The 22,472-nt window shown below is 41.0% G+C and overlaps 2 protein-coding genes across 2 annotated transcripts in view; both read left to right on the top strand.

Annotated features, from left to right (window-relative positions):
* smim13 (small integral membrane protein 13) overlaps positions 1 to 1,357 on the top strand; it is a 5,374-nt gene extending 4,017 nt beyond the window's left edge. The window contains exon 3 of the mRNA XM_017457204.3: positions 275 to 1,357. Within this exon, the coding sequence (XP_017312693.1) occupies positions 275 to 465 (191 nt within the window). The 3' untranslated portion in view covers positions 466 to 1,357. The remainder of the gene's footprint in view (positions 1 to 274) is intronic.
* A 15,059-nt stretch (positions 1,358 to 16,416) lies between these two features.
* LOC108258503 (piggyBac transposable element-derived protein 4) lies at positions 16,417 to 22,316 on the top strand. The gene is made up of 3 exons (XM_017457187.3): positions 16,417 to 17,074; positions 18,519 to 18,664; positions 19,117 to 22,316. The coding sequence occupies exons 2-3, from the start codon at positions 18,522 to 18,524 to the stop codon at positions 20,747 to 20,749; spliced, it is 1,776 nt and encodes a 591-aa protein (XP_017312676.1). The 5' UTR covers positions 16,417 to 17,074; positions 18,519 to 18,521; the 3' UTR covers positions 20,750 to 22,316.
* The last annotated feature ends 156 nt before the right edge of the window (positions 22,317 to 22,472 follow it).

Genomic DNA, 22,472 nt, shown 5'->3' with positions numbered 1-22,472 from the left:
GAAATTATAAAAAAATTACCATAGGAAACAATTCAAGATTGTCATAACCGGCAAAACTTCAAGCCAGGAACCCCCATACACATTTCTGAACTTTCCACCAACAAACTCTAGTATATTTCAGATTAATAATATTGATATGTTACGGAAAAGATCTAACCGTTTCATATTTCCTTATCACAGTATACATCATGCTTGTGTATTGCCTCATTGACAGGTTAACCAATTTTTTAAGTGGATCGACTCTGTGTTGGACTGATCTGTTGCTGGTTTGCAGGTTGGTACGTGGTGTGGCAGCTCTTCCTTTCCAAGTTTAAGTTCCTGCGAGAGCTGGTCGGGGACACGGGCTCGCCACAGGCCGAAACGGAACCCTCGGAATCGGACAGCGAACGCAGTTCCCCTCCGACGCCCCGCCATCGAACCAAACCCGCACGCCAAAGAGTCGCTTTTCCAAGCAGCACTACGTAAATTTCAAGAAAGCACCGTCAAGCTCCAAAATGAAATTTAAGAAGCTTGCCCCTTTTAGACCTTGCCAAAAATAAAGAAAGGGTTGCCAAGCAGAATTAAAATGCTTAATATCGATGTGTATAATCGTAGTCTATACAGCATTTTCCTTGACTAAAATGACAGCTTCTCTTCTCACTCCCTGCCTTCACCTCTTCCTCTCCTGTCTTTAGTTTTATTCCATTGTCAGAAAGGCACTGTGTTTATCCTCTTGGTGATCAGTTAAAGGCGAGTTCTTCTTCGCCGATCACCTCCAGAACCTTACAGTTATATTGTGATCAAACCCTCCAACTGTTTTGTGATCTGAAAAATGTTTTGACAAAAAGACAAAGCAGACAGTTGGAAGACAGTTAAACTACGATTTTTCTGTTTTCCTGAAGCGGCTCTGACAGGCCCACTATGCCCCAGATTGAGTGAGTTGCCATCATGCTGCTAACCATTTCATTCATGTTACCGCATACAGGCTGCTAGGTGAGAGGGAACCGTAAAAGGAGACCTAAACAATGCTCTGAAAGCTAAACATGTGACGCAAACTGACCAAACAGTCTTAACTTTATTTACGCTCAACACTTTTTGATGTCTGACGTGCAATGCGAAGAGGAACGTACTAATCAGCTAGCAGAATATAGGTCCCTCAACTGTTTTCTTTAACCATGCTAAAGATTAAACTTAACAATCAGATCTGTTACTAGTCGACTCCGCTCCTTCTGAGCTCCAGAAGATCCAACCCAATTGAAAAAGCGAAAAGCAGCAAGGAATCTGTTAAAATTTTATGTTTAAGATCATTTCCGTTATGACAGCAGCTGTATTTTTTCCTTCACAATAAAAGTATTGGATAAAAACTTCGGTTACACTACAGGTGTGTGTGTGTGTATGTCTATAAATTGTGACGAGTGTACATATGTGAATGACATTCTTTTCACCTGGATTCTGTGTTTAATGTATTCTGGATGGTAGACTTGAGTAATGGGCAATAGCCAGGACTCAATATGGGCTGACTGATGTAGTATATTGAGTCATTTATTAGCAAGAATTTTCGCAATAGGGAAAAGGAAATCAAAACAAAAACTTTGATATGGTGTTCAAATCACCACTTTATATTAATTCTGCTTATCATTGCTATGGTAACAGCCCATTCATGAGGACTTGTATGGACACTGCTTAGCCAAAAAAAGGTCGCTGTTTGGATTTAAATAAGCAAATAATTAGGAGCCTATGATTGGATTATTGTGGCAGTTATTAATGTTTCAGGTGGTAACAATTCTTTTAACCCTAACTGATGCAGTGTGTAGCTTCTCATTTCTTAAACAACCATGTTGGAAGATGCATCCCATAGTCATGGAAAAGAGGTTATTGTGTTTATTGTGGGAAATTTTTTTTTGAATGATCATGATTTGAGATCTTTCAAAACGCTTGGTGAAGTCGCCATAAAAATTGACAGTAGAACTCACGGCTATGTTTAATAGTGAAAGTAAGAGCATTTCCATACATACAATTTGACACAGAACTTACAGGATTGGGACTGAACAACTGTGTGACTCCAAGAAAGCCACTTGATTGTGAGGCTAATCAGGAAAAAAAAAAAAAAAAAACTTCAATTTGCTAGGGAGCATAAAGCTTTCACTGTGGTGAAATGGAAAAGGTCATGTGGTCTGATGAGCCCAGATGTACCATATTCCAAAATGATGGGTGCATCAGTGTAAGAAGGGAAGCACATGAAGCGATGCACCCATCATATATAGTGCCTACTGTACAAGGCTCTGGAGACAGTGTTTTGATCTGGGGTTGCTTTAATTGGGCAGGTCTAGGCTCAGCAACATTATGTGGCAATAAAATGAAGTCAGCTGAATAACTGAATTTACTGAATGACCAGGTTATCCCATCGATTTTTTTCTTCCCTGATAGTACAGGCATAATTTCAGGATGAAAATGCCAAGATTCATCTGGCTTGAATTGTAAAAGAGTGGTTCAGGGAGCATGAGGAATCATTTTCACACATGAACTGACCACCACAGAGGTCAACAATTGGAGAGGTGAACTAATCATTTTTGTTTCCAGGGAACAGACGTGACAAATGTGACGCGACGAAAGAATGACTCGGATTGGGAGGTGAGGTGAACTAACAGATTGTATGGCCTGAAGACCAGCTAAGCTATTAATGAATCATTTCTGTTTCTCACAATACGGCCTTGGTTGCATTAGCCTAGAGTTTATTTTTAATTCCAAATGTGATCAACGTTTGCGTAAGTACTAGATGTGTTGAGGAATTTAACATGTAACATTTTAATTATATTCTGCTGAAAATGAACGAAATGACTGAAAAAAAGATTCATTCATTTTGCTGAACAAGATTCTAAGATCCGAGTCAGTAAAATGATCCGAACTTCCCATCACTAGTATTCAGTTACTGTTGAAGTGCTGCTGAATTTGTTAAAACTCGTCATCAAACATGCCCGTTTTACCCTAAAACGAAGTCTAAAGAAGCCACTAGATGGCGATATAAACCAGACAGTGTTTCAGAAGAGTGCTAGTTCTACTGAGGGCTAGTGGAGATAAAGTGGTGGAGGTAATGGATGTATTTCAGAAATCATAAAGAACACATAAAAGTGATGGGTCACTTACATAAAAGAGCTTGAAAAATTAAGATATTTTAAATATTTCCAGTTTGTAAATGGCAACTCAGTGCGTGTGTGTGTGTGTGTGTGTGTGTGTGTGTGCGTGTGTGTGTGTGTTTTCACCCTTTCAGTCATAACTGGAGGCTTAGAGAGAATTGCAGGAAGCCTGTGTTTCTTTAGCATGGCCATTTCCTCCCCTCACTGTCTCACCCACCCGAAGGTGTGTATTAATGTGTGTGGGTGTGTTTATCTTTTGTCTTTATTGGCAGGATGTGTATGTGGGTCAGTTTCACTTCAGCTTTAATCACGAGACTGTGTGTGTTTGGGGTTACTCACTGATATGGTTCACTGTTTATAATAACAACATTTACAGGTAAGACTAAGAGGCAGTACCTCTGTGAGGCTGACCATTTTTTCTATAGTAGGCTCTAAATAAACAATTCAATGAAATATCAACAGCCTCCAACGATCCGCTTACCGTAAATCGAGTCGACCAGCCAAAACATGTCGGTGATGACAGTGTAGTGGAGTGCTGTAATGTTTTGGTGGCAGGTATCTTGGACAAGTGTATTGCAATTTTGTATTCTTGTAACATACGGTTTGTGGACCCAGAATAATAGACAGAATTAAAGACACTATCACAAAAGACTATTTATTGTGCTACCCTATATAACAAGTTAAGAGCAAGTTAAGATTGTCTTGGGTTTTGTTTTGCCTACTTACCTTGCCTATCTAGCTTTATTTTAGCTGTATTTGAATTTACTTTTAGTCTAAACTAAATTTGGACTACTGGGATTAAAACTTTAAAATCGACTTACACGTTGAGCTGGGGATGCTTGACGTGACAGAGCTGGTGACTCTGGAGTGGACTTGGATTCTTGAGCTTGGGACTCTGAGTCGACTCGCTATTGACTCGCGACTTAGCTATTGAGCTAGTCACTCTGGACTCTACCTGGACTCTTGAACTGGGGACTGTGGAGTCAACTTGGACTCTTGTGCTGGAGATTCTAGACTTGACTTGGACTCTTGAGGTGGGACTCTGGATTTGACTTGGACTTTTAAACTGGGGGATCTGGACTTTAGAGCTGGAGGCTTTGGACTCATCTTGGAGTTTAGCATGTGGGGCTTTGATTTCAATGTTGCCTATAGAGCTAGGAGCTCAGGTCTCAAATTTGGCTTTACAGCTAAGGACTCTGGACTCAACTTTGGCTCTAGAGCTGGGACTCTGGACTCAACTTTGGCTCTAGAGATCTAGACTTTGGACTTGACTTTAAATCTCAAGTTGGACTCTAGAGAAAATACCCACCTACTCCCACAAACACTCTTGACCAATCCCACCTACTCCTGCACCAAGTTTTACCAATCCCTTTGTGCAGGGCAAGCAGTGCACCGTGTACACAAGACTGACATGTTAATGAACATGGACATGAACATTTCTTTGTTCTGCATGAAAGTAATAACCGACCACTCCCATGAATTTCTTTGTTGTTGATAGGTCCTACAGGATCCCACTTCTGATTCACAGCTCTACTCTAGAGCTCAATAACGAGTAATAATGAGTCATAGCCTATAGTTACTATACCCTATAGTTACTATAGTAACCTATAACCCCATAACCTATAATGTTATGAGCCATAACGTGTACTTATCAAGCTACATCCTGTAGTTGCTGAACCATAACCTGATGTTTTTGAGCCAACACATTTAGTTACTGGGCTGTGACATGTAGCTACTCAGCCATAACGTGTAATTAGTGAGCTATAACCGGTGGTAAATCAGCCATAAGATATAGTTGCTGAGCTTAAACATCTATTACCTGTGTAATTTAGCTCTAATATAAGCCATAACCTGTGATGCTTAAAGAGTTTAATGAAAAAATAATCTAGCATTGCATCTAGAGTAATTAATTCTACCAATGTGTGTGCGTGAAAGAGGAAATACATGTTGAGGAGTGTAAATGCTGCTTTGTGAAGTGCTGGTTACTTTGGCAAAAATTTCTGTGTGAGTGCGTCTGTGTGCGTGCGTGTGTCTGTGTGCATGCTAATGACGGGTGCAGCTGTACCCCCTGCTGATTTGAATCCGTATTCACATTAAGCAGTGCCAGATAAGGCCGGCGTTTCCTTCTACAGCATGCTCAGTATTCCATGTGCTGGCTCGGGATTAACGTCGCATTTCTAGAAAAATCCTTCAGGTGCCACAGCTCTCTCACACAGAAGTGGGGAAGTGTGTGTATTCAAATCTGCTTCCTTACATACTGTATTAATTATACTGTAGCCCATGTGTGTGTCTCCTTCAGTAAGTCTTAATCGTATAAATATTAATAAAACGCACATCTTTCTCATTTACTACCAGTTTTAATTCTGTACTCTGAATCATTATATGTCTGTGATCAGTATGGTAGGTGTATTGAGTTATTTGTTACTGATAAGGACACATTAGAGATTAGTGCTGGTTTGCGTAAGTGAGAAGAAATAAATGTCTGGCAGTTGATGTGATCAGAGAAGTTCACCATGTAATTAAAAGCTATACCAAGCTTCTATGCCTAGACTGAGTTTTTAGCCAGTAACTAGAGTAGTTGTGTTTTGTCAAGGTTCAGTTTCAGATAAGCCTGATTTAACATCTTTTGGTATCTCCTGAAAGACTTTGCATAACAATGGTGTGTGAAGGCACAATATCTCATCTCCTCTAATGTCATCTGAACGACAGTGATTTAGTACAAATGACCACATCCTATGTGTTGTTTATGATTAAAGCCTTATTTGGGCTGGAGTACTTTTACATTGATAGGTGGGGTAATGCCATTTTTCCTGTGCAAAGTCAAGTATCTCTAGGATTTACACCATTGTTTTTTACAATGATTGCACCATGTTTTTATCTTCAAGGTAAATTTACTGTATATCCAGTTAAGCTACTTTAAGAGGTTTTGTTAATCTCTTCAGTATAAAGACACTCCAAGAAGATCTCACTCTTTTCTCCCGCGAAAACCAAACAAAAACCATGTATTAGCCAAATATAAAGTTCCAAACAATAAAATATGGGCGACGTTTAAAACATGGTATTGAAGAAGCGATACCTCTGAGGGGTTTACAGAGATTTTTTTTTTGTTATTTTTGCAGCCAAAAGTGCTTGATTTTTCTGTGGCTTTTTTCAAAATTTGTGATGAAATTTGCAGAGTTTTTTGTGCTTTTTTTTAGAGGAATTGGCAAAATTGCACAAAATAGTTTTGTGCGGTCTTTCGCGGTGATGTTTGTTAGCAAATGACACCTTTTAGCTGTACTCATATTTGACGCACATGAATTGAAAAGGGTGTTGGGTGAATACGAGTTGTGATGACGTCACATGACATGTCTTGGCCCAAATCTGTGGAAAATCAACAGTAATTTTGAACAAATTGCAAGCTCCTCCGAATATTGGTTGCAAAGGATGAACCATCTTCATATCAATCCCCTTTGTTTTGGAATGGAATGTTCAGCAAGCACATAAGGGATTTATAGTCAGGTGTCCACAAACTCATGAACATATCCAAACTGAATCTAGTCCAAGGACAGAGCTGAACAGTCGTGTGTTAAGAGCCTGGATCTATCTGACGTCTTTTTTCACTAGTGAAAAAAATCTTTTACCACTGGCCACCTATTCTGATTATTCTTTTTTCTTTTTTAAATATGGTGACTAAAGCGCATTACTGAATTATAAAAGGGCTTTAAAGTAGCTGAGCTTCGGCAACAACAAAAGCTGTTTTCACTTGGACACATTAATATTACACTGCCGAGTGTTTGTCAAGACCACAAGTCCTACTGCTCTGATGGTGAGATGAGGGAATAGCTGCACGCAAAACACATCACACACATACACAATATTATTAACAATGTTAATTACTTCTCTCGAGCCCTTTAAAATGTGTGTGTGTGTCACAGGAGGAAGCACTGTAAAAGTTTTGGCACCCATATTCAATCCAGCATCAGAAAACACCTTATGCTTCATTAATAAGCAGAATAAATAAACTATTATTCCCATATATAATATGTTCATTTGTTTTTCTTTCTTATTAAATGTGTTACGAAACAGGACTCACACAGGAAATAAGCGCAGGAGTAAAGTCTTTATTTACACTTAAGGCATGAACACTTGTTCAACCTCCCCGTAGGTCTCAAGATGGGTCTCTGAGGTCGCCAGATTGACCTTAGGCGGGGGCCCAGAGGTCACCAGGTTGACCTTGGGCTGGGGCCTTGAGGTCGCTAGGTTGACCTCAGGCCGGGGCTCCGGAGCTGCGGATTCGAGCATGTCCGCCCACTGGTAGAAACAGTGGAAGGGCGGGTCAGACTGGGGCTTTCCATTGACCCGCCACCCCAGCAGATCCAGACCACAAAGATGTCCTGGCCGGTAGAACTCCTCGACAAAAAGTTCCGTGAACTGGGTGAAGTCATGGAGAGCGGGGGACCCAGTACTATTTCCTCCGCCCAGTCCCTGGCCGGGCTGCAAAACTGGGACACCAAGAACCCAATCCACTGGCTCTCAGTAGGCTTGGGATACGCCAGGCTGCAGAAATAAACCTGGCAGCTGCAGAGGAATTCCAGTGGGTACCTCCCCAATCCCGCTGTCGCCAGTGGGAGTTCGGCGGCGAACCTTTGTGGGAACTGCAGGAACTGGAAACGTGGCCAGTAGTCTGAGCGACTCCCAATAAGGTGCCCTCCTGCTACTTCCATGGTTTGGGGGCGGTATTCTGTTATGAAACAGGACTCACACAGGAAGTAAGCGCAGGAGTAAAGTCTTTATTTACACTTAAATCAGGAAACACTCGTTTAACTAAGGCATAAACACTCTTCTAACTAAGGCAAGAACACTCACTTAACTATGGCAGGAACACTCATTTAACTATGACAAGAACACTCATTTAACTATGGCAGGAACACTCATTTAACTAAGGCAGGAACACTCATTTAACTAAGGCATGAACACTCATTTAACTATGGCAGGAACACTCATTTAATTAGTGCATGAACCTAGGAACAGGAAACTCGACAGAGCATGGACACATTACCGCCTGGCACTATTATACATTCTGTCTTTCCTTTAATCCGTCATTACTCTACGCTAATACTGCCCATTGTGCTTAGCAACACGAGGGGTTTAAATAACCAGTCCCAATTACCTTAATTACTGACAGTTGGCAACACTTCACAACACATCCTCACACCTCCGCCAATAACTGAAATGGGCAGGGACAGAACAGGAACCAAAACAGGTGCACATGTCCATTGTAAACACAGTCTTAGCGTCCATGCGCACTTCCAGCACGTGCACGCGCTCTCCACCTGCTAGTGCACATCGTCGCCGCAACCCCCTCTGCTGGCGAGATCGTGACAAAATCCTGAATTTGGTGCTATTAGGTAAGTAGTAAATATAATTTACATGCCTTGAAGTGTTTTATACCTCTTATACCACAGCAGTTTGTCAGCAGTAACAATTTGTAATTCATTAAATGAATTCATTAAAGAAGATAAATCGTACATTGATTTGTCAGTTACTCATCAGATGGTGTAAGCAAGAGATTGCAGCTTAAAGAATAATACGGGGGTATAAAAGGAAGACTGGATGATGGTATAAAGAATGGATTTACTTTCATATGCGTGATGAACCACTTCTGTGGAGTGTGAAATTTTTTGACCTCACAAATAATATGTTATAACAAGAGTGTTATTATGTTTAGATTAGCCCATACAAGTCCCAGTGAATTAGCTGTTACTATAGAAACGCTTTCTGGTTCCTAAGCTCCCTGGTTCCTAAGGTTCTCCAGTTTTCTCCCAAAACAACATATGTTCGATTGAGATAAATTGCTCCTTGGTGTCAATGAGCGTGAGTGTATGTGTGTGATTATCAATTTCAACTAGAAATACTGTCAGAGCTGCTGTTATAGAAAACAGTGCTGGTGGTATTAGCATTATTTATTAACCATTTGGATCTTTTACAGTGGATGACGAGGTTAAGCTTCTGGTCCTTAGAATGTTGCGAGTTCAAATCTTAGGACCGCCAAGCAGCCACCGTTTTATTTGGATAAAAGTATCCACCTTATGAGCAAATGTATCATAAATACAACTTTTGCTTAATGTTCAATGTGTTCACACAGAAACATTCATACTCATTTTAATGCAATTCCAGACATATTTGATGTCTTTCTTGCCTCTGTAGCCAAGGATTTGTACTTTGGCGGCCAAACAAAGGCTCGCTTGTGTGACTCATACACTGTCTACACACTGCTGAATTTACTGCTCTGAATACTGAATGAATGAAAACACTCACACACACAAACACAGAAAAGGAATCATGAGAATACATTTCAATTTATGATAAGCATTTAAACTGACCCTAATTTTTGCCATTTCTTGTACCTCATACATTTCTAATAGATTTGCTTAAACAAATGGAAATTGGAAAAAAAAAACCCCCGATGTGTAATATGAGTTCAGTGAGAAGAAAAGATGAAGAAGTCATCGCTTCTTTCTGTGGGATGAAAAGACACGTCTTTGATCCGTCAAGTATTGAATTTCAAAGCTGTGTTACGAAGTGTTTTACAATTACAGTGGGGGAAATAAGTATTGGACACGTCAACATTTTTTTCAGTAAATATGTTTCCAATGAGGCTATTCATATGAAATTTTCACCAGACATCAGTATTAACTCAAGCAATCTGGAAATATAACGAATTCACAACATTAGAGTCCATAGATGAAGTTATGTGTAATAAAGTGGAACGACACAGGAAAATAGTATTGAACACGTTAAGAAAAAGGAGTTCTCCAAGGCAATGTAAGGCAAGGAACCAGCTGAAGTAATTATACCTCATATCTGTGCAAATTAATATCAGCTGGGTTAGTAAATTGATGGTCTATAAAAAGGCTTTTTGTTACCAAGGTGTCACACAAGAAGCATCTCATGATGGGTAAAAGCAAAGAGCTCTCCCAAGACCTTCACAACCTTATTGTTGCAAAACATATTAATGGAATTGGATACAGACGTATTTCAAAACTTCTGAATCATCCAGTAAGCACCATGGGGGCTGTTATCCACAAGTGGAAACAACATCACTCTGTCATCAACCGGCCACACACAGGAGCTCCTCGCAAGATTTCGGACCAGGGAGTCAGAAGAATAGTCAGAAGACTAGCCCAAGAGCCAAGGCCCACTCAGAAAGAGATCCATAAACACTTGGAGGCAGCAGGTGTCATCGTCACTGAGAAAACATTAGGCAATGCACTCCACCGCCATGGCCTCTATGCATGCTCACACCGCAAGACTCCATTACTAAAGAAAAGGCATGTTGAAGCTTGTTTAAAGTTTGCTACAACTCATTTGGACAAGCCTATGAAATACTGGGAGAGTGTAGTCTGGTCAGACGAGAGTAAAATTGAACTTCTTGGCTGTCATACTACACACCATGTTTGGAGAAGAAATGGCAGTGAACATCACCCTTAAAACATCATACCAACAGTGTTTGGAGGTGGAAGCATCATGGTGTGGGGCTGTTTTTCATCACATGGTATTGGCAGACTTCATATAATTGAAGGAACGATGAATGGAGCCCTTCACCGGAAGATTCTTGAGAAGAATCTGCTGCCATCCACCAGGATGATGAAGATGAGACATGGGTGGACCTTCCAGCAGGACAACGAGACAAAGCATACAGCAAAGGAAACTCTCAATTGGTTTCAGAGAAAAAAAAAAATCAAGTGTTACAATGGCACAGTCAATCACCTGACGTATATCCAATTGAACAAGATTTAAAGACAATATGTTTAGAAGAATGGGCCAAAATCACACCTGAATACTGCGGGCGATTCATTTCGTACAGGAAGCATCTGGAAGCTGTCATTACAAACAAAGGCTTCTCCAGTAAGTATTAAATAAATTTCAGTTAGCGTGTTCAATACTTTTTTCCTGTGTCATTCCTCTTTATTACACGTAACTTTATTTATGGACTTTAATGTTGTGAATTCTTTATATTTCCAGATTTCTTGAGTTAATACGGATATCTGTTGAAAATTTCATGTGAATAGCCTCATTGGAAATATATTTACTGAAAAAAATGTTGTGTTCAACACTTATTTCCCCACTGTATGTACAGGAGTGGAGTTCATTCTGGTATTTCTTTTTTTTTTAGTCAGTACAGAACAAGACTGAAAAAAAAACCCCATGCACAAATAAGCCTTAAATAAAATAAACATATGGAGTAACTTTCCCAGGTTTCTTTAAACAATAAGGCTGATTTCACTCAAAAGCAATGTACATGTAACCCTAAGCATTTTTAAAATTTATTTATAAACGTGCTACCTTTTTTTTTGTCACAGCAGAGTGTCAAAACTTTTCAGAAAAATGCTGAATGAAGTTAAGCCCTTTTTCAGCTGCAGACCAACCAGGTCACAAGCAAGGAAAACAAATGTGGAGGACACAGTTGCTGGTGACAATGGTTGTTTGTTTCTTCCTTTCTTTCCAAGAAACAGTACATTTGTCGCTTTTCTTTCTTACTTACTTTCTTTCTTTATTTCTTTCTTTCTTTCCATGGAAGAGTACATTACACTGTTTTTCTTTTGTTTCATTATAGATTACAATAAACCACTTTTCCTTCTTTCCGTCCTTCCTTCTTTCTTTCTTTCTTTCTTTCTTTCTTTCTTTCTTTTTTTCTTTCTTTCCATGGAAGAGCACATTACATTGTTTTTCTTTCGTTCCATTGTGGATTCCAATAAACCACTTTTCCTTCCTTCCTTCTTTCTTTCTTTCTTTCTTTTTTCTTTCTTTCTATGCAAGAGTACATTTGACTGGTTTTATTTCTTTCTTTAAATGCAAGAGTACAATAAAATTCTTTCTCTTCTTTCTTTTTTCCATGGAAGAGTACATTACATTGTTTTTCTTTTGTTCCATCGTAGATTACAATAAACCACTTTTCTTTCTTTCTTTCTTTCTTTCTTTCTTTCTTTCTTTCTTTCTTTCATTTTCTTTCTATCCAAGGAATAGTACATTTGAAGCTATTCCTTCTTTCTTTTTTCCTTTCCTTTCTTCCATAAAAGAGTATATACAAAGACTACGACGGTAGATCCCTGAAGCACAGTGAGGTAATCCAGCTGAGCACAGTCATCATTAATTGTCGTCGCTTTGATGTGACGCTTGAGAGAGCGAGGATATTCCATTTTACTTGCTTTGATTCCTCGCTCCATGCATCTCATCCTTGCATCCTTCCCTCGCATCCTAAGGGGGTGGAGCTAAGACACAAGGAAGGGAAGCGAGGAAAGGAAATGAGGATTCACAGATAAGAAATGAGAAGCACCCCTGAAAGGAAGTGTTGGTAGTTCTAGAAGTGATCCGGAGATGGGGGACAATTTTTTCGGTGGGAATAGCAAAGTAGATGAATAGAGTAAAATTGTTAATCGTAAAATGAAAAAAAAACCTGTAGATATGAATCGGGAACTGATAGTGAAAGAGAGTGCATACACAGACAAGCAAGGAGTTTTTTTTTTATAGGGAATAGAATATGCTGAGGTTGTTAAAATCACTGTGAAGTGCCTTTAAATGCCTTATTGTGTTGATGTCATTTCCACTGAGGAAACAGGAAGTCGGGACAGGACATATCAAATGGCTCCTCCCCCTTTCAAAATTGTCAATAGCGTTTACTTTACCTCAAAGCTCGTGGTAAGCCGTACTTGACAGTTAGTACCATGGATTTTTTTATAATGTTGGGGTGGGACACTTCCAATTCTAGAGTGCATTTGATTGGACAGAAAATCTGATGAGAAGTGTATTGGTGGCAGAGAGAGACAGAAATTTTGAATGCATATATCTCCTAAATGTGAATTTTGTCACTGTTTTGGAGCATACTAGCTTATAGCTAACCTTATGGCGAACATATTCATTCTAAAAGCCACAATAAACGTATCTAAAATGAATCTGTAGTGCACTGATCAGGTCAGCGTTGCATTATGGGTGTATGATTTATGAGTCTGCATTATTATCTTTGATTAGGAAAGTTGAAGCAGTACAGGCACAATCATTAAGAATATGTTGTGGTGCTTTTATATCCTCTCCAGTATCAGCATTGCAAGTGGAGGTAGGAGAAATGCCACTTGTATAGTCATAGGTTACAACTGACAGTGAAATACTGGGTTACTCTGAAAAGACATTCTGAGGCACACCCTGTTAAGAAGGCACTGAACGAATGCCTTTTATTGTCACTATACACATGTACAATGAAATTAAGAGCCACTCCTTTTTGTTCCGTGCAAACATATACATTCAAACAGATAATACACAGATAAATAAATAAGATAAATAAACAAAATAAATAAACAAGATATACAATATATGCAAGATATATGCACGATAGATAGATATTAGGGTGGATGGCGGAGGTACTATGAAATGCACAGTTTGAGACAATATATCCATATGCTGTGGACTCAGTACATGTGTTTGTTTATCATGGTAATAGCTTTTGGGAAGAAACTATTCTTAAATCTGCTAGTCCTTGTTTTGATGCACCTGTAACGTCTCCCTGAGGGCAACAGATTGAACAGATCAAAGCCAGGGTGAGAACTGTCCTTAATGATAGTTTTTCCTCTGCTGAGGCAATGGGAAGTATAAATATCCATCAGGGAGGGGAGAGGGCAGCCAATGATCTTCTGTGCTGCTCTTACTACCCTCTGAAGCCTCTCCCTGTCTGCTGCGGTGCAGCTACCATACCACACCGTGATACAGTATGTCAGCAAGCTCTCGACGGACGAGCGGTAGAAGATCAGCAGCAGATTGGAGTCCAGATTGTACTTCCTGAGAACCCTCAGGAAGTGTAGTCGCGTTTGAGCCTTCTTGATGACCGCTGTGATGTTGTCCGTCCAGGAGATGTTAGCAGAGATAAGGACGCCAAGAAACCGGACGGTGTGGACCTTCTCTACACACTCCCCATTGATGAAGAGGGGGGCCAGCTCCGTGTTGTGTTTTCTGAAGTCTACAATAAGTTCCTTGGTTTTCTTGGTGTTTAGAGTCAGGTTGTTCTTTGAACACCAGGCTGCCAAGTTTAGGACTTCCTCTCTGTAGGCTGCCTCCTCTCCTTTTGAGATAAGTCCGACCACTGTGGTGTCGTCAGCAAACTTGATAATAATATTATTGTTGTAGACTGGTCTACAGTCATATGTGTAGAGACAGTACAGGAGGGGGCTCAACACACAGCCCTGTGGAGAACCTGTGCTCAACGTGCGAGTGGAGGAGAGGTGGGGCCCGAGTCTCACTGTCTGGAACCGGTTGGTCAGAAAGTCCTTTATCCAGGCACACGTGAGGCGGGGGAGACCAAGGGTGACCAATTTGGTGACGAGAATGTCCGGAATTATTGTATTAAAAGCCGAACTGTAATCCACAAAAAGCATCCGTACGTAGCTCTGTTGCTGCTCAAGATGTCTCAACACGTAGTGAACAGCTACGGCGATAGCATCCTCTGTGGATCTGTTTGCACGATAAGCAAATTGAAAAGGATCGAAATCTGGGGGGAGGTAGTCCTTGATGTGCTGAAGAACCAATCTCTCAAAGCACTTCAAGATAACTGGAGTGAGGGCTACAGGACGATAATCATTCAGGCTAGTGGTGGGCGATTTCTTTGGCACTGGAATGATAGTGGCTGATTTTAGGCAGGACGGGATGGCTGCTTGGGCCAGGGAGAGATTGAAAATTCTGGTAAAGATGTGGGCAAGCTGGTGGGCACATGATCTGAGCACGTTACCAGGTACACCGTCTGGGCCAGCAGCCTTCCTGGGGTTCACTGCCAGAAACATCCGTCTAACATCGTGTTCCCTCACAGTAAGTAGAGTGGTGCAGGAACCAGAAGGGGATGGAGGCAGGGCTGGACTGGTACGGGGGCCAGATGAGGGTGCAGGTGGGGCTGGAGCAGATGAGTGCTGTTGTTGTGATGTTTCAAAGCGAGCGAAGAAGCAATTTAGCTCTTCTGCCAGAATCGCACTCAGGACTCCTGTTGTCGCCTCACGGCCTCTGTAGTTTGTGATGTTCTGTATACCCTGCCACACCTCCCGTTTATTTTTGCTGGACAGGTGGGACTCTATGCTCCTCTTATAGGCCGCCTTAGCTTCCTTAATACCGCCTTTCAGGTTGGCACGGGCAGCTCTGTACAGAGCTCTATTACCAGACCTGAAGGCAGCGTCGCGGGCTTTGAGTAGTGTGCAGACCTGTTTGGTCATCCATGGTTTCTGGTTTTGGAAAACCCGGATGTTTTTTTCCACAGTCACATTTCCGATACAGAACTTGATGTAGTCCAGTACCGTTCCTGTTAATGTTTCTAGATCTTGATGTTCAAACAAATCCCAGTCTGTCTGTTCGAAGCAGTCCTGTAGTTTGCAGAATGCATCATCAGGCCAGGTGGTAACAGTCTTTATAGTGGTCGTGACACTGCGTCTGAGGGGTGTGTAGGCAGGGGAGAGCAGGAGGGAGAGATGGTCTGATTGGCCGAGGTGGGGGAGAGGTATGGCTCTATACGCGTGCTTGATGTTGGAGTAAACATGATCCAAAGTGTTCGCCCCTCTAGTAAAACACTTAACATGTTGATAGAATTTCGGGAGTACAGTCTTCAAGTTCGCCTTATTAAAGTCTCCTGCAATTATGTGAACACCGTCTGGGTAAGCCCTCTGCTGCTCGTTTATGGTGTTCAACAGGAGAGAGAGCGCCGTGTTCACATTGGCATCAGGTGGAATATACACAGCCGTGATAATCACCACTGTAAGCTCTCTCGGTAGAAAAAAGGGCCGACATCTTACGGACATGTACTCGAGGTCAGGGGAACAATGTTTGTCTATCATTGTTCCGTTGTTACACCAATTCTCATGCACATACATACAGAGCCCCCCCCCTCTGCTCTTACCGGAGTCCTCAGTCCTGTCCCAGCGAAGCATAGTACGACCTGCTAGCTGCATGCTAGCATCGGGTATCCTCGGATGAAGCCAGGTTTCAGTAATAATCAAAACACAGCAGTCGCGAACATAGCGATTTCCAGCTAGTTGTAATTCCAAGTTGTCGATTTTATTCACTAGGGATCTGGCATTGGAGAGAAACAGGCTCGGTAAAGGTGGCTTGTGTGGTTGTTTTCTTAGCCTTAGCATAATACCGGACCTGCATCCCCGCTTTTGCTTCCTCTCCCTCCGCCGTCTGCGCCGCCCTGTTAAGAAGGCACTGATGGAGTGTTGAGAATATGGCAGTGGTAATATCAGAAGTTGGATCGACAGCAAATAAAGAAGCTCAGACCTTGGGTCTTAACAAATATGCCTCCCTGGTTATATTTCCCTCACCATGCCTCAAATCAATCTTTATCTATCAGTCCCTGCAAGATTTTGTGATTTTGCGATCACAGAAATCAACGCAGATCTCAGATTTTCCACAGATTTGGGCCAGGACACGTCATGTGATGTCATCACATCACGCATCTTCGATTCACGTGCATTGAACATGTGTACAGCTAAAAGGTCTCATTTACCAACAAACATCACTGTGAAAGACATCACTGTGCAAAACAATTTTGCCAATTCAAGTAATTTCAAGTAGACTCTGTGGTGCTGTTGTTATGGTTACAGTGTGTACGTTGCATGAGATACTTTGCTAGTCGTCTTATTACAGTCTGAAGTTTTCAAGGTATGATGTCCTAGTCTAAAAATATCATGTTTTCACAGTATTAGTCAAACATTTAAAAACACATAAGCTGGTGGTAAAAATGAAAGCAAAAAAAAACAAACAAAACATTACACCTGTTGGTACAATGACGCCAGGTTTCAAACCACAGGCTGAGCTGGACAAACTGGTCATACCGCCATCTATGACAAACTTAGGAACATGTAGGTGGTGTTTTGGAGAAGTCAGCTGTTCAATCTTACACTGTGACTAACTGTGAAACCCTAACAACCCTCATCAGCACAGAAGAATCTCTGGTCAGTGCATTTTTCTTTTCTTTTTTTTGTAGTGGAATCTGTTGATAAAGTGTATGTCCTTGACCATCTTTTCACATGCTCTTGTTTGAATGATGTCATCAGAGGTGCGAGTAACCATGAAAATGAAACTAAAGCAGCTGTAAGAGTGACTCAGCTATTATTAAACCTTGTAGGCAAATCCACATGCAAATGATGATATCCATAGGTCATCTATATCGTACGTACCACTTTTGGCTTTGGAAGTACACTATCGGCATAACAGTTTATAATAGTTTATTATACACAGTGTCTATAAGATTTTTGTTTAAAATGGTCAAAGCACTTCAGCAAAGTCTTTATTTTTTTTAAACAGGCAAGCCAACTTGCAATCCAAAGTCTTTTTGGTTAGCAGGAATATATGTTTTGATCAAAAAGTACTTTACACCTTTTTATTACTTATTACTTATTTATTACTTATTTTATTTGCTCTTTTTTTTTTGTGAGAATGTCATGAAATGTAATGGCTTTAAGGTGAGCATATGGGCCAGCCACTGTGGATATTGTGCATTTTGAGACATACTAAATGTTTAAATACACCTCCTATCTAGCAGATTCATCAGATTCAAACCAAATTTGGTAAGTATGATGTCAAGTTGCCCATGATGTTAAACTGAAAAGGCATTTTTGATATCACAAACAGTGTTGTCATGGCGAGGCGATCGATGAACATGTCATGCTGTGCCAAAAAGTACTTTTAAATGTAAATAATTGGGAATGTGTTTTATCTGAAATGGCTCATTTTATTGTGAGAAAATGAAGAAATCCTGGCTATAGACATAAGCAGCATCCACAAACATAAATGTCATCTTACAATATCACGACCTATGAGGAAGTGTCATCTGACGGGTCCATTTTTTAAATATGAAGTAAACAATTCACTTTCTGGATGGACACAGAAAGTGTTTAAAATACTGTTTCTTAATAGCCCCCCCCCCCCCCCCCCCCCGAACAATTAAATATAATTATTAAATATATAGCTGCAGCTGGACATGTGCAAGCTCTTGTGTATGCTTCACCTTTAAGATATTGTGTTTATAAATGCTTTACAAATCTTTATATTTAACACTACAATTGTAGCAGGTCACGCCAGCATGGGGCGCAAAATCAGTCATCCTATAGCTCTCTATTCATAGTGTAATTCATGTACTTTACTTGGCTGCCATTAAGCTAAACTACTTTAAATCTGCCCATTCTTCTGTCCATTAACACATTCCTGTCTATTCATATACGCTGATTGCCTCGGTTCACCTTAAACAACTTGTAGGAAGTAGGAGAACCTGCCCAGCCCCAGTGCATGCAAATCAGGGTTATTGTTTTGTTGAAAAGGAGAAAAAGCTCAGTAAAAGAGTGGCCAAAAAAAATGAAGAAGTACTGCGTACATTTTTCGATGTAAAAATTATTTCAGAACATGGCTTCCAGCACGGTCACACCGGAGCCACTTGATGTCCTTCAGGAGACCGACGATGACGGTGGAAACGACTTATCGGGTCTCGAGGACGAGGACGACAATGAAGAAATTATGGATCTGGATGAGGATGATTCTGCCGATGAGTAAGTAACTTTGCAACAGTAAATAAGCGAGGACACCACATAGAAGACTCCAGGCTGTACAAAATGCGGTTGTGTTGTGAATGAGGCACATGAGCTGATGGCTCAGAGAAGTGGCAGAGTAATATGTTTACATCAGCCACAAAAAGAATGGAGGAAAAAACCTGATCAGGAAAAAAATTGACATGTAGACATTTGAAAAACAATGAGGTAACTGCACAATCATACACTATGAAAAGGTGTCAAGGTAACAAACCTAGTGCTAGAGGGATTTTATTAGTTGTATTGTGTATTTATGGTGAGCCTCAGCCACACCAGAATACATCAAGTAAATTTTGTTCTCTTGTACAGTAGTCAAAGCGAGGACTATTGTTATAGTTTTAATAAGTACGTCTTGGCTGGAACAAGTGGCAAACAATATTTTCCTCACAAAGGTAAATGTATTCTGTTTGCAGAAGTCAAGATGGTGAGCAGCACACACCACAAGTGAAAAAGCCACACAGGTCTACTCAGTCAAAATCGCTAGCATGGAAGACACCCGAAGACGCAGACGTGGCTCCAGCAGCAATTCGGTTCTGGCCTGCACGGCCTCCCGGGGTGCAACTGAACTCGGCAGACAAGCACACACCTCTGGAGTTGTTCAAACTCTTCTTCTCTGCAGATGCTGTGGCTACCCTGTGTCAGAACACTAATAAACAGGCTGCCAGGAACATTGAACAAGGGTGCAAGTACAAATGGACCGCGTTGACAGTAGATGAGTTCTACAAGTACATTGGACTCATTTATTTCATGGCCCTGATAAAGCTGGACCACATTCGAGATTATTGGCGGCAAAACAACATTTTTTCCATTGCCTTCCCAAGGACAGTGATGACGAGAGACAGATATAGGACTATATCCTGGAACGTGCACATGAGCGATCCGGATGAGGACCAAGAAAACGATATTAGACGGGGAACACCGCAGTACGACCGACTGTTCCGGGTGAAACCGCTCATGGACAGGATTCGGGAGGCCTGCAAAACCTTTTATCATCCACAGAGAAACCTTACCGTGGACGAACGAATGGTGGCAACGAAAGCAAAAACGGGTATGACACAGTACATGAAGAGAAAGCCCACCAAATGGGGCTTCAAGTTGTTTGTAATGGCTGACTCGAGCAATGGATACACAGTCGATTTTGCTGTGTACACAGGAAAGGACAGCTCTTATACAGGACATGGGATTTCATATGACACTGTGATGTCATTTATGGATCATTCCTTCTTGGGTTCTGGGTACCATGTGTACATGGACAATTTCTACACGAGCCCAAAACTATTCAGGGACTTGCACGCTCAGAAATTTGGCGCTTGTGGGACGTACAGGGACAACAAGAAGGCTTGTAAGGACTGCCCGAGTACTACATTAAACGCTCTCAGTAGAACATCATGCAGGGGAGACTTCAGATGGATCAGGGATGGTCCTCTGGTGTTTGTGAAGTGGATGGATGCTCAAGAAGTCTCTGTCTGCTCTACAATCCACTCAGCCTTCAACGGCGAGACGATACAACGGAAGGTGAAGACCACAAAAGGGACCTGGGACACGCAGAAATTTTCATGCCCCACTCCTGTCCTCAAGTACAACGAACACATGGGAGGTGTGGACTTGTCCGACCAACTGATCCAGTACTACACAGCACAGCAGAAGACCATGAAATGGTACCGGAAGCTGTTTTTGCACTTCTTGGACATTGCGGCTACTAATGCATACATCTTACACAAAGAGCTTGCATCCAAACAACTACGTGATGCCTTGACGCACAAAGTGTTCATGGAGGAGCTGACTGCACAGCTGTGCGGCATGTCACAGAAAATCCCTTCAAAACGGGCCAGCTGTGATCATGTACCGGTGCCAGTGGCCAAACTGTCTACAGACGTGAGACAAGTGGCTTCGCAAGGTCGCAGGACTTGCGTCCTCTGCCGATTCCAACGTTCCAAAAAGAGTAACACTCCATGGAAGTGCGGGAAGTGCAACGTTCCTCTTTGCCTGCAGCTGACTAGAAACTGTTTTGAGGAATGGCATAAAAAAAACAATTGCCACCTATAATTGAGTGGTGAATAATTTCATCTTGATTCCTAAACTGGCATAAATTGTTATGCCATTAACTTATACTCATGACCTATTCTACTGTGTGCCACAAAAGTAATACTGGTGTGCACTAGTTTTATTTTTCTTGTGTGGAGATTTGAATATAAATATCTGTTAAAGGTAACATGCATTTGTGTCATGAAAATGAACAATTGAAACAGGATCTTAGTGGAGCCAGAGCATATCTTGGGAACACCGGGTGTGAGGCCAAGGGTACAGCCTGAATGGAACATCATTTTTATCCAAAACAGCTGATAATGACTTGATCATTTGAATTTGTAAGCAATAACAAGTAGTATATTTATTAGTAGTATTTATTTATTTTACAAGGACACTTTTAATAACCTAATATTTCAAGAATATGTCCAAAATGTTTCAGTGTTAAAGGTGCAATAGTCAATATTTTTATTTCTAACTTATACTAACTTCCAGGTTATTTGTACATGATAAAAAGCAATGGGTTAAATCATGGTTTAACAAGATTGCTGAGAAACCCATTTGGACTGGGAAAACTGACCTCCTGTCCGGAATGCTTGGTCTTGTTTGTGTTTGGATGTGCATCCTGTCAGTCATTTTATAGACACTATACAGGTCACCAAAGAGCTTGTGAACATAGGTAAGAATCATTCAAATGTCATGTTCATAAAACCAGTTTGAAATGAATTTTGCTATGTGAAATGGTGCTAGAAGTAGCCATTGGAAGGTGGGTAACTTGCGGCCATGAAGGGATACACATGGTCAGCAACAATAATCAAATAGGCTGTGGTATTCTTGTGATGATTGATTGGTATTAACAGGCCCAAATTACGCCAAGAAAACATTCCCCACACCATTACACTACCTCCACCAGTCTGGAGTGTTGATACAAGGCAGGTTGAGTCCATGGATTCATGCTGTTGGTGCTAAATTCTGACCCTACCATCTATGTGTTGAGCCTGTGCCCACTGCAGCCTCAGCTTTCTGTTACTGACTGACAGAAGTGAAACCCAACGTGGTCTTCTTCTGTTGTAGCCAATCCACCTCAAGGTTTGATGAGTTGTGCATTCTGAGATGCTTTTCTGTTCACCACAATTGTACAGCGTGGTTATCGGAGTTACTGTAGCCTTTGGCAGCTCAAAGCAGTCTGGCCATTATCCTTTGACCTCCCACATCGACAAGACGTTCCTGTCCACAGAACTACCGCTCACTTGATGTTTTTTTCTTCATTACACCACTCTGAGTACAGTCTAGAAACTGTTGTGTGTGAAAATCCCAGATCAATGGTTTCTGAAATACTCAAACAATCCCAGCTGACACCAACAATCATCCCATGGTTAAAATCACAGAGATCACATTTTCCCCCACATTCTGATGGTTGATGTGAACATTACCTGAAGTGGCTAGCCTGTATCAGCATGATTTTATGCATTGCACTGCTGCCACATGATTGGCTGATTATAGTTAATTGCATGAATTTGTAGGTGTACAGCTTTTCTGAATAAAGTGCTCATTGAGTGTATATTTTAAATAAAGTATGAAATGGTTATACACTTGTAGCGCTTGTGCTCTCTTTTAGTTCAAATACTCAGGTTCGGAATTACTTCCTTTCGTCTATACTGGTTGAGGAGAAATCAGTAGGCCATACAAGATTTATAAGCAATTCGTGTGCCATTTTTGCTATAACACTATGTAAAATTATATA

Source organism: Ictalurus punctatus, chromosome 2 (assembly GCF_001660625.3).
Source record: "Ictalurus punctatus breed USDA103 chromosome 2, Coco_2.0, whole genome shotgun sequence".
NCBI lineage: Eukaryota > Metazoa > Chordata > Actinopteri > Siluriformes > Ictaluridae > Ictalurus > Ictalurus punctatus.
The sequence above is the reverse complement of the archived record's forward strand: the minus strand, read 5'-3'. Positions and strand labels throughout refer to the sequence as shown.

Coding starts and splice junctions, on each gene's coding strand:
- LOC108258503 (XM_017457187.3), top strand. CDS start 18,522: ATGGCTTCCAGCACGGTCACACCGGAGCCACTTGATGTCCTTCAGGAG. Junction 18,665..19,116: donor GAGGATGATTCTGCCGATGA/GTAAGTAACTTT, acceptor TTCTGTTTGCAG/AAGTCAAGATGGTGAGCAGC.